The sequence below is a fragment of the Crocuta crocuta genome, unplaced genomic scaffold, assembly GCF_008692635.1.
Source record: "Crocuta crocuta isolate KB4526 unplaced genomic scaffold, BGI_CrCroc_1.0 scaffold352, whole genome shotgun sequence".
Classification (NCBI taxonomy): Eukaryota; Metazoa; Chordata; class Mammalia; order Carnivora; family Hyaenidae; genus Crocuta; species Crocuta crocuta.
Genome location: NW_027532169.1, coordinates 3,095,620 through 3,107,244, shown reverse-complemented (window position 1 = coordinate 3,107,244; position 11,625 = coordinate 3,095,620). Strand labels below are relative to the sequence as shown.

Genomic DNA, 11,625 nt, shown 5'->3' with positions numbered 1-11,625 from the left:
CCCTGGAGAGCAACATGAGGGCAAGCGAGGCTGGCTTGAAAGGCTGGGTACGGGCGGCCCGGCAGCCGCTCAGGAAGGAGGCTGGGCTCCCATCTGGAGAGCCGAGGGGCTGGCGCTGCTGAACAGATGGAGCGAAAGTTGCAGCTGGTGGAGACGCACTTTCATGTGTAAAGTTCGGTCCGCGGAGGATTGCGGTTTCCAGCTCTGCAGGCAGCAGTGGGCAGGCGGCCCCGCTCCACGCTCCGCCTTCTCCCCCCACTGCCACCCAGGAAACTTGACGGAGGCCCCGTGCCAGCCCCCAGCCACTGCGTCTCCGCCAGCGTCCCTTTCAACAGGCAGAAGCTGGCACGGGGGCACCTTGGCACAGCCACAGCGGCGGAGGGCCGCCACACTTCAGCAGCCGAAGGGGCCGGGGGAACAGGATTAATCCGGGCTCCCCAGGCGGGGACCAGGTGGACTGAGAACAGACGCAGAGGACGGAGGGAGGGAAGCGACCTTCGCAAGCTGTTCACGATACACACACTGGGTCCCGCTCTGGGCTTGCGCGGGGCTTCTGGCTGAAGGGGAGGCCGCGGGGAAATGTGAAAACACAGCAGACTCTGCGGCTCTGGGCTCACCCCTCGCCCCCGACTTCAACAGAGGTTTCTTTGGGGAAAGGATAGATCTGGGGGGGTCTTAAAGAAATATCTGCCCAGCAGAGCTTGAAGAACTAGAGCGATTTTCACAGTCTCTAGCTCTGACAGCCAGGCTCCCGCTCTCCCCCCCGAGCCTGGCATATTTAGACCGTCACCTGTGGGAACAGAGGCCACAACCAGAACTGTGCAGCCATTAACGCCCCTCCCGGCAAGGCTCTGGCGCCAGGGGGCAGTCAGCCACCCACCCACCCAGAGGACCTATGCTTGAGAGGGAGCCTGGGCAAAGGGCATCAGCTCTGCCCCTCCGCTCTGTCTTCTCTGCGCCGGGCTGTGCTCCGGGTCGTTGGGAACAGAAACTGCCAACTCGGTCTTGTTAAAATCCAAGTGCTTTTTTACAGAGTACGTGATTTGGCTTCCTTTTCTTAAAAAACTGAAAACAAAACCAAACCAAAAAACCCCCCGAACAGACTGGAACCCAGTCCTTTTTCCCTATTGTGTCCGTTTGCCCGAGAGATGTCCGTAGTTGAGATAATAACTTAAATATTCTTGAAGTGGAGGTAGTCTCTCTGTTCCTAGTGGGATGTCTTCTTGGCTCCTTTCCCAAACTTGGCATCCAGACCGAGACCTAAAGGAAGGGAGAAGGTGGGCTTAGCTTTGTGAGGAGAAAGGAAACCTGCCAATGATTTTGAGAGTGGGGGGAGGGGAGAGGGAGGTCAGCCTTAGTCCCCCCAGAATTGGGCGCTTTAAATAAAGCTAACTTGCAGACACTGGTTTTATCGGACTCCCTCAGAGAAAAAGCAGTATGGCGTCAAATGAAACACACACCACCAAGACGCTGGAAATTACACAGATATAATAAAATATAGTAAAACTAAAAGAAAAAAGGTCAAAATGACTTGACTAGTTCTCTCGGCTCATCCACAGCAGCACCGAGCAGTAGGGAGCACGTGGCATAATTCTGTCCTGTTCAGCGTCTGAGGAAACTCAAGCCACCAGAGGAAGAAATATCGCTGAAATGAAATGTGCCTCAGGAAGGGTGGATTCGAGGCAATGCTTCCTTTCCTCTTTTAGAAACGTGGTCTCCAAAACAATGAAATAAATTTCACAAAGAGACATTTCAAGGGGGGGGAACATATCCCAGCCGCCCTGCACGCCCAGAGGCCTACTCTGCGGGGCACTTACCCAAGAACACGAGCACGGTGCCCACCCACTGCAGGGGGCTGATGGGGTTGGCAAAGAGGATCACAGAGGCCAAGATGGTGAAGAACTTCCGAGTCGTAGTGATGATAGAGCAGGTCAGGGGGCCAAAATACACAACTGTCATGAAGATGAAGCTCTAGAGAGACCAAGGGGGCGGCGTCAGCCTGGCTCCTGGGGCTCCGCCACGAGGTCCGGAGTCCGTGACGGGCCATCGGGGCTTGCTGTGCCACCCCCCGTCCCCCAGCCAGGCCAGTCTCTCTCAGGGAGGCCATGCCACCCCGGCCTGATGCGCTCACCTGACCCAGGGCACTGGTCAGACCAAAGAGCAAGATGTTATAGATGACAGCAGGGTATCTTTCGGCAAAGCTCAGGAACTCCCAGAGCTCCCCAGTGAACAGGATTCCTAGGGAAAGACATCCGGGGGTGAGTGGTGCATGTGCACGGGTCACGTACATGTACCGGTGTGTGTGCCCGTGCACAGCCCACGGAAGTACCCCCCAAGAAAATGCGTGGAAAGACTGTCCCATTAGACAACCTCCTAGTTTTCTGATCAGAGAAACGAACTAAAGACTCTCCCAAGAGAGGCTTGGGAATCGCTTCCTCACTTCTGCCAAAGGCGCTGGAATCAGAGACCCTCAGATGGTGGGGAGATACGGACCCACACGCCCCCGGCTCGAGGCAGCCCCAAGCACTGGCCCCTCCGGCCACCAGCAGCCTCCTCTGTCAAGCCCACCATGCTGGACATAAAATACTTCCCACGTGGGTCCGGATTTGCAGAAGAGGTTAGGAAGCGCTGATTTAAAAGCAGACGCATTCACGTTCGAACTATATTCAGGATGCGCCAAGTACCGACATCTCGCCCCTCTCCACAGACGGCGGGCTCCCAGGGAAGCCCCGTGACCTACCCGACTGTGCAGCGAGCAGCAAGCACACGGCCTGCGGGGGGTTTCTGCAGGAAGGTTTCTCAGGGGCTCGGCCAGAAGGGCATCGCCGAGCCCAGGGAGGCCCTCAGCCTGGGCAAAGCTAGAGCTGGCCTCCGCGCCAGGGAGGGGCCGGCGAAGGGTGGCCTGCCCTCCGGCGAGACGCGGAAAGACCCACCAGCTGCTCCTTACCAGCCCCCAGCAGCAGGGTCGACCAGAGGTTGATGTTCAACATCATGTGGTTGGAGCCCGTTTGGTAATGAGCCCGCATGTGGTCCTGGGAGACACCCGTCAGTCCGTCCAGGGTCAGAGACAGTAACTGGAAAAGAGAGTGGGCGCTGTGCAGGGAGGCCACCAGGCCCCACCCCCACCCNTAGAACGCCAGCCGATTTGAGCCATAACAGTCACCACGTAATCAGAGTAGGATGGGAAGCCTACCACTTCCCGACACAATGCCATGAAGCATTTTTCATGACGGGAAGGAAAGGCAATCTTGTCCTAGCACATCAGCCTCCAGGCGTGGAGTAGTGCTCTAGACTGTCTTCTGCGGTCGCGCTGCCCAGATCAGAACCCTGGGCACAGGTAGCCACTAACTCTGGCCACTTACCAGCTGTGTGACTACGGCAAGTGACTTAACTCTCTGTGTCTCCCTTCCTTCATAGGGAAATTGGAGAGAATACCACGAATGTTATAAGGTTATCGTTGTAAAAATTAACCAACGAATACGTAAACACCCCGGGAGAATGCCTAACACACAGTAAGCAACAGTTACTGTATTTTTATTTTAGCCTCTGGCTTCCAGGTTTCTCAGAAAAGCCACGGTGAGAGACAGGCAGTTCCCTCCCTGTCTGCCCTCAGGTCGCTGCGGCCCCCACACCATTATTTAAACGCAGGCCTCAGGTTCATCCCCTCTCCAGGAGAGCGGAGCTGTAGTTAAGTATTTCAGACTTCCCACGATGGCCTCGGCAGAGCCAGGGGCCATGCAGCAAGAGGCAAAGACCAGAAGTGGGGCCCACGGAGCATCTCAAGCTCTCTCAGGACGTGTAACCCCAGGGTGGGGGGGGGGGGGCTCTGTGGCCATGATAACTGGAAAAGACTGCCCCTCCCCCCAGGGTCACGTACCAGAAGCAGCTCTCCATAGCCAACTGTGTGCTCTTCTACCCCAACGGCTTTCTTGGGTTTGTACATGAAAAGGGCTACTCCAGCCACAATTAGCAACACACACAGGTACTTGGCCACTGGGTACTTCTTCTTCAAGAGAGTAACTCCAAGGAGCATGACTACAGGGAAGAAACCGGGGAAAACTCAGGTACCCACAGGCACTGATGAGCCCACCCTTCTTCTCTCAAGAGTCAAGAAAAGACTCATGAGAGAAAACAATGTCTGAGAAGGAAGACCTACAGGCGATAACGAGGAAGGCGCAAGGCTGGCTCCCAGATAGAAACGATTGAATAACAGGGTGAACAAAGGGTATAAGGCAGGGAAAAGGCAGAGAACAAAGGTGAAAAGTCCAAGAAGGAACAGGGCAAGGGTGGGGCCAGGGGAGAAGCCTGAGAGATTTAGACAAAGAAACTGACAATCAAAATGGGATTTAGAGGGGGGGCGCCTGGGAGGCTCAGTCGGTTGAGCATCCGGACTCTTGATTTTGGCTCAGGTCATGACCACGGTTGTGGGATTGAGCTCCGAGTCAGGCTCCACCCTGAGCATGAAGCCTGCTTAAGATTCTCTCTTTCTCTCTCTCTCTCTGCCCCTCCCTCGCTCATGCTTTCTCTCTCCCAAAAAGATAAACAAACAAAAAAAAACCCACAACAAAATGGGATTTAGGGGGCCTACGAACTACGTAAACACACAGGTGACCACAGTGACTGGCACGCGAAGCGGACTAGATCAGCCTCCAGCTCGCGCACACCCGACACCATGGGAAGCGATCCGGATGACAGGATGGCAGCGGGAAGGGACGGAGGGGCAGCTCTGAGGCCAGCTGGGATGGGGTGATGGACCCAAAGGGATACACGGCAGGAGCAGAGGGCTTACTCCAGGAAAAGCAAGGACGGTAGATGGGGGCCACCTTCTTCTGCTTACCTGGGATTGGCTTGCAGGATTTACCAAGGACCTGAAATTAAAGCCAGCAAAAAATATCTGAGCATCGGTGACGTGCCAGGCACCATGCGACGTTAGGATGGGCGACTAGGGGCATGTGGCGGAAACCGCAGGCTGTTGCGGCCAACCCACCGCCGCTGACCCTCAGGTCTCTGGTTCCTTGGCCTCTGAACTTCTCCAACCCACTCTCTTTTTGCCTAAGTCACAGACCCGAGCGAAGAACCCTTAATTCTTTTCACACTAGCGCTGAGCCAACCCTCATCCCGCCCTGAGGCTTCACCTGAGTCGGATAGTTGACAAACTGTAGTGCTGAGTTGCTGGAGACCATGGCGCCCAGATAGGAGACAGAACAGGCGGCGTAGAGCCAGCTCCGAGTACGATCCGCCCTGGCAGTGTCAAAAAACTGGATCACTGAGAGAAGACAAAAAGCATGTAAGAGAACCCTGGTCGGCCCAGGACGGACTACTGAGCAAAAGTTGAAGCCACATGAAAGAAGCCTGTCGAATAAGACGAGCAGCACAAGATATTTCTGTCCTCTTAAGACTGGGAAATCTCTGAAGATTAAACTCTCCAGTCTCGCCTTTGCCTAACACAAGGCCACATGCAGAGCAGGGATGGGGGCTCGTTCAGTTCAAGGGACAAGTTCGCCCTGCTGTAGCCCCCAGGGAACAAAGAGAGAAGCTCAAAACATGTTTGAAGCTGACACCTAAAGGAAAATCAAAGGGAAGAATAAAAAAAAAAAAGGCAGGATTCCCAGTGGGGGTCTGGAACACAGAAGACCCATTCTCTGCACATTTCTGACTCAGACGTTGGTCTAATTTAAGGAAATAGAGTTTTGCCCCATTCCAACACCATTACTTTTGTACGCTGAACAGAGAGGCTGTGAAAGTGCTAAAGAAGGTGGGAATCTTGAGTCAAGCCTCGAAAGGTGGATACGGAGAGAGCGCACAACAGATTACCATACGGGTACTCACAGATCTTGGCGAACGCAGCATTGATGACACATTGGATGAAGACCAAAGTTAAGGCAAAAGTGAATGTCTCCTGTTTGGTTCCCTCCCCATACTTTCCTCTTGTTCTAAGAATGAAATGAGAAAGGGGGGGGGGCGGGGAAGGAGAGGAATTAGTGTGTTTCCCTCTCAGTGTCATCTAGTATGTTGATGTCCAGAGCCACGGAAAGCTTTAATATGATCTTGCTTCCCTGGATGAAGGGGGTAGTTTGGTAAGGATCACTGGCCTCATTCGCAAGAGGGGCTGATTTTGCTGGGTCTCGAAACCAGACATCCCAGCCTGCTAATCCCGCAGACTAGGTTAAGAATAGCCGTAAGGGATGGCGCTAGAGGAGCCGCGGAACACCAGACGGTAAAACGAGGTACCCCGGGCAGCAGATGAATGGGCTATGGGCTACCGCAGTAGAGCCCAGGGCAAAAGAACCCGCGGTCTGCAACGATCTGGAAGTACCAAAGAGGAGGTGGCACAGGCACGGAAACCTGGTGGGGAGGGGGTAGAATTCTCAGCCTGTAAAACTCGGGCCTTTAGATGCAAAAGGGAGAAACACAAGGGAAGAAAACGAACCGGGTCCCGAGAATCCAGAGACCAACTTTGGCGTTTTGGAAATCTGAGCCGGCTCAGGCGCGGCTGCAAAGGGGTCGGGGTGCTGGGAGGGCGGCCACGAGGGAACACCCGGGTCAGGGGCAGGAGAGAGGGGGGGTCAAGCGCGCGCTCCGGCCCCGGGGATCTGCTCACATCTTTTCCTGCAGGATCCCATAGTAGAAATAGCAGACAAAGACGCCGAGGAAGCAGAGCGGCAGGCGCAGCCGGTCGGGCACCAGGGAGCTGCTAGCGGCCATGAGACGCCCGGACGACCCGACCGGAGACCCGCTCACAGCCGGCAGCGGCAGCGGCGGCGACGGAGACAGCTCCAGCCGGACATCGCCGACCGGCGACAGGGACCTCATAGGAGCTGCATGCGACCGCTGCTCAGCAGGCCCCAGCAGCCACCGCCAGAGCTGCCGGTTCAGGGTCTCCGAAGGGGAAACGCCTCGGGAACCCAGAAACCGTTCCCAAGGAAAGGAGACTCGTCCTGGGAGCTCGGCTTCCTCCCTGGTGGCCGAGAGAGCCAGGAACCCCGAAGTTAATTCCTTGTCCTGGAGCTCTTCCGATCAGGCAACTCCGAGGACAGCTGCGACCCGGAGCTCCACGGGACGGCCTAGGCGCCCGGCGGGCGGGGAGTGATGACGTATGAGGATGTGGAGGTCAGCAATTGGCTGCGCGGCGCGCAGACAGACAGGTGAGTGGGAAGGAGGCAGCGGCCAGCTGGGCAAATCCCACCGTCGCTTTCCCGGTCAGCGGTCAGGCTCCCGCTGGGTCCTAACGCCGGGAAAGTCTAGTGGAACCCCAGCGCCCCCTAGCTGCTGCCCCACGTCAGCGCCTCTGCCAGAGGAGCAGGCGTTCGAGAGCGGTTCTCCCTCCAGAGCACATGGAGAGGCTTCCAGGAGGGTAACCTAACGCGTGTTGACTCTGGGCCAAGCCGCAGTTTTCCCAGCCTCAATTAGGAATAGCCACCTTGTCGCCTCTTGACTGTTCTGAGGATCAGATGAGCTGAGGTTTGTGAAAGTGTTTCATACGCCGTGAAGTGTGCTGTGCAAGTTTAAGGCATTATTCGTCATGACACCTTCTCAACTCTGATCGCACTTCCTCACATCCCGGAGGTGGAAACGGAGGCTTACCCAAGTGGATTGTCTCCAGGGTCTTCTTACAGACCACCACCAATGGGCCTGCCGCCCTCCAGATTCTTTCCCATTAATGACCTCCATTTTGGACCCCCTCCCTCACCCAAAGGTTGGGCCTCCACCTGCTGGCACCAAGAGCTAGGGCAAGACCCCAGGCCTCTCCACTACAACCCCGGAGGCCCACTTAGTCCACGGACTCTGGGCTGCTATCTGGGTCGAGGCTCCTTCCCCGCTTCTAACAGCCCACTGCTTTGGCACAGCCGCAGGCAAAGGAAGGAAACACGGGGCAGGACCACACCCATCACTCCGGGCCTGACTCACGAAGGCTTTGGGGGGAGGCCAAACGTCTTTCGGGGGGAGGGGTGAGAGAAAGAAGACAGGGTCTGTCCTCAAACCCCTGTCTCCTTCCTATTAGTGAGGGCGCTCCCCCTCCCCCATTTGCTCTCTTGCCCTGTGGCTCATTCTACCGAATCAGCCTGTGATTCCAGGGCACCGAGCAGTGGCTGGGGTGAGAGCCCTGGGTTCCAGTCCCCGCCCTGCCTCTTCACCAGCTGGGACTTCAAACAGTTCTCTTGACCTCTGAGTCAAGTTTCCTCATCTGAAATTAACGGGAAAATAGTAACAAGCGGGAGAGCGCTGCGTTAGAAGCATGGGCGCTGGATTCAAACGGTCTGCTTCCCAATCTTAGCCCCCTCCCACTTGATATCTGTGCCTTTGGGCAAAGTTATACAATCTTTCTGCCTTTCTCTCATCAGTACAGTGGGATTTATCCCATTTTCTCTCCATCTTTGTGGTGTTGGGCTATGTCGGTAAGGTTTTATGTCAAGCACTTAGACCCTTCCTTACCAAGCCAGCGCCTACAGGGATAGCCTGCCTTAGGAGTTTGTCTTGAGGTCTTACAAGATAGATGCGATTGTAGTTCTTACGCCTGCCCTTGGGGTAGTCACCTTTCCACCCCTACAGTGGTGATCATGCGTCTGGTGATAATGATTGTATATCACACGGTGCCATCGGAACGTTGGGGTGGTTATTCCCGATTCCCCTCAAAGCCTCTGAGCCCTTACAGAATGCTCCACAAAAGCTAAAGCTTCTCTGAAAACTGGGCCAAGAGTCTCACCCCGATTGCCATTCCCTGCACCCACAATGTCAAACTTGCTTCCTCTCTGTGAAACCCACACTCTCTAGGGAGCTTTTCCGGACTCATCCAAATATAAAGGGCTCCCCCCACGGACTCCTTCACCCCCCCTCCACCACACTCTTCATTCTGGACAGCCTTTCCGTGGACCTGCTACTTGGAAGCCACGCCCAGTGACCTGAGGACAGGAACTTTGTCCGTCCATACAACACCCACAGCCACATCATTATGTGTAAAGATTCCTCTTGAAGAGAAGCATGAAATGATCAACACGGAACCTTCGATCTCCATCCCGTTCCCTCCCCGCAAACCATGTCTAACAGAACCTCAGGCTGCTGGGAATACTTATTTATTTGGTCTATTAACACCAAGATCTGCAAAAAAAAAACAAAAAACAAAAACAAAAACAAAAAAAAACCACACACACCAAAACAAAAAAAACAACTTCTAAACACAGGATAAGAAAACTTGAACATTAAACATTCTTCTTCAGTTTCGTGTAAGCTCTGCAGTACGGAAAATATACAAACTTCAAACAGCTGCAAAAATAGTGTCTTTGGGAGAAAATAGAGTTTCTACATCGATACAAGAAAAATAGGCATTTTTCTAATCCAACCCAGTCCCGGGGCAGGTGGAGGGGGTAGAGCCTCCCCTTGCCACGCGGAGGAATGCCAGCTGCCCCTCTCCCCCGCTGCCCACCTGGGGCTGGGCAAGCTGCGCTGCTGCCTAAGACAATCTTAGGGTGAAAGCGAGATGAAAACGCCACCTGGGAAGACACTCAGTCCCCGCCTCTGGCAGCAGCTGGATTGGTCACCTGTTCTGGCTCCGGAGGGCTGCTTTGGTCGGCTCCTCTCATGAGAGGGAGGCATGGGGAAGGGGTGGGGGGTATTTATCTTCATGTCTCCTCCTCCGTGGCTGCGGGGGAGAGGGAAGGGAATCTGCAGGGTCCCCTCTCCCTCAATCATGGCCAACTTGCTCCATGACAAGGTCAAGGGCGCCACATACAGCCCCCTGGGCGACCCAAGGGGACCCAAGACCTTCTGTGTGAGTGTCCACCAAGGGAGAGAGGCGGCAGGAACGCAGGTGTGGCTTGTGAGCTGCCCAGCTGCTAGTGGAGAAGGCAGGTCCCCTCACATCTGGAGGGGCCGGTGTCCATCAGAAAGAGGACCCGGGGCTTTGACACGATAACTGAAAGTGCTCGAAGGCCGGAAGGGAAGGGCTCCTTCACCCCCCACGTCAGGGGAGCTAGGGAGGGGCCTGCCACCAAGGCACTGGTCTCCATGGCGAAGGGGTGGGAGTGGGGGGCCCTCAGACCACCAGGGAACTCTGGAAAAGCACGGGCTCTTCTGATGGCGGGGCGCGCTGCCACGGCTCGAACGGCAGCGAGGACGCTTTGGTGGCCTCGGGATCCTTCCGAGGCAGGGGCCTGGGGCTGGCCGGGGGGAGGGGGGCCCCTGGGCTTGAGGGGCAATTACGGAAAATGAAGCCCATGCTGGGAAAGAGGGGCTTCATCAGGCTGACGGGGCAGAAGGCCGAGCCGGTCGGGTTGAAATGGACTTTGTTCTTGTCAGGGCAGGAAGTCAGGAAGGCCAGGTCAGGGCCTGGGGACCTGGAGGTTGGAGAGAGAGAGAGAGAGAGAGAGAGACACACACACAGGGAGAGAAACAGCCAGTGAGAAGAGGATGTGAGCTGTCCCAGCCTCAGGGGAGGAGGGGAGCTGGGTCCCTGCTCAACCGGGATGGTGAGTTGGCGAGAAAACTACAGGTTACAGATCAACAACCCATCTTTAGGCCCTCAGCTCTCCATTTATTAGGAATAGGGCTAAACAACAGGAAATCTCCTTTAGTGAGAAACAGGGAAGAACTTCCCCACGATGGGATTTTCGAAGAGGAAATCAAGGGATCTTTTAATTTGAGAGGTTTTAACAGTAAGCAGTGTTTGGGGGGCAGACCGCTTGCCTGAAAGCAGAGACCCAGGCAAAATGATTTTTCTGAAACTTTTTATAGCCTAAAGCAGGGTTTCTTGGCATCAGCACCATTGACGCTTGGAGCTGGATAATTCTTGGTTGCGGGGAGCCGTCCTGGGCCTCGTAGGATGCCTACCCACGTCCCTGGGCCATACCACGAGGTGCCCGGAGCACCTGTGCCCCCCTCCCATGCTGTGACAACCAAAAATGTTTTCTGACATTACCAAATGGCCCCTGGGGTGGGGGTGTGGGGGAGGATGTCCCCCACTGAAATCTACTGACCTAAAGAATCATCTCATTCTTTTTTTTTTTTTTTTAGAGATAAGAGTGTGAGGGGGAGGGGCAGAGAGAGAGGGAGACACAGCATCCGAAGCAGCTCCAGGCTCTGAGCTGTCAGCACAGAACCCAACGCGGGGCTCGAACCCACGAGCGGTGAGATCACAACCTAAGCCAAAGTCGGACGCTTAACCGACCAAGCTACCCAGGCGCCCCAAGGATCTCATTCTTGAACACATTTGAAAGGCGTGACTTTTCAAAGCCCTTGCTGAGAGGCAAGGGTAACAACCATCTCGAGAAGGCGGCCCGACCTTAATAGGAGGTCTGGGCTCTAACTCACCCTGTGGTCTTGACCTGCCTTTTTAATCATGTGGAGGAAACGGAAGGATAAAAGGAGTGAGGTCAGGGAGGTCTGGAGTAAGGAATCCTTATGATAAAGAAGATGGGGGGGGCGCCTCGGTGGCTCCGTTGGTTGAGTGTAAAACTTCAGCTCAGGTCATGATCTTGTGGGTCGTGAGTTCAAGCCCCACATTGGGCTTTCTGCTGTCAGTGTGGAGCCTGCTTTGGATCTCTGTCTCCCTGTCTCTCTGCCCCTCTCCCTCTCAGCCTCTCTTTCAACAATAAACATTAAAAAAAAAAAAAAAAAAAAAAAACCACCCAG

General features: G+C 55.2%; 2 protein-coding genes across 2 annotated transcripts in view; both read right to left on the bottom strand.

Annotated features, from left to right (window-relative positions):
• Positions 1 to 1,003: 1,003 nt before the first annotated feature.
• SLC35B1 (solute carrier family 35 member B1) lies at positions 1,004 to 6,893 on the bottom strand. Its single transcript, XM_077776834.1, has 9 exons — positions 6,602 to 6,893; positions 5,830 to 5,933; positions 5,136 to 5,266; positions 4,838 to 4,868; positions 3,878 to 4,035; positions 2,948 to 3,074; positions 2,132 to 2,238; positions 1,818 to 1,971; positions 1,004 to 1,260 (listed from the first exon to the last, which is right to left on the bottom strand). The coding sequence occupies exons 1-9, from the start codon at positions 6,811 to 6,813 to the stop codon at positions 1,208 to 1,210; spliced, it is 1,077 nt and encodes a 358-aa protein (XP_077632960.1). The 5' UTR covers positions 6,814 to 6,893; the 3' UTR covers positions 1,004 to 1,207.
• Positions 6,894 to 9,062: 2,169 nt separating this feature from the next.
• The window catches only part of FAM117A (family with sequence similarity 117 member A), a 21,960-nt gene continuing 19,397 nt past the window's right edge, over positions 9,063 to 11,625 (bottom strand). The window contains exon 8 of the mRNA XM_077776865.1: positions 9,063 to 10,331. Coding sequence (XP_077632991.1) covers positions 10,031 to 10,331 — 301 coding nt within the window. The 3' untranslated portion in view covers positions 9,063 to 10,030. The remainder of the gene's footprint in view (positions 10,332 to 11,625) is intronic.

Excerpts from the sequence above, each read along its gene's own strand:
- SLC35B1 (XM_077776834.1), bottom strand. The coding sequence starts at position 6,813 with ATGAGGTCCCTGTCGCCGGTCGGCGATGTCCGGCTGGAGCTGTCTCCG. Across the intron at positions 4,036-4,837 it reads ATCCTGCAAGCCAATCCCAG|TCATGCTCCTTGGAGTTACT; the intron begins GTAAGCAGAAGA and ends TCTTCCCTGTAG. Across the intron at positions 1,261-1,817 it reads CACCGTGCTCGTGTTCTTGG|GTCTCGGTCTGGATGCCAAG; the intron begins GTAAGTGCCCCG and ends CCCTTCCTTTAG.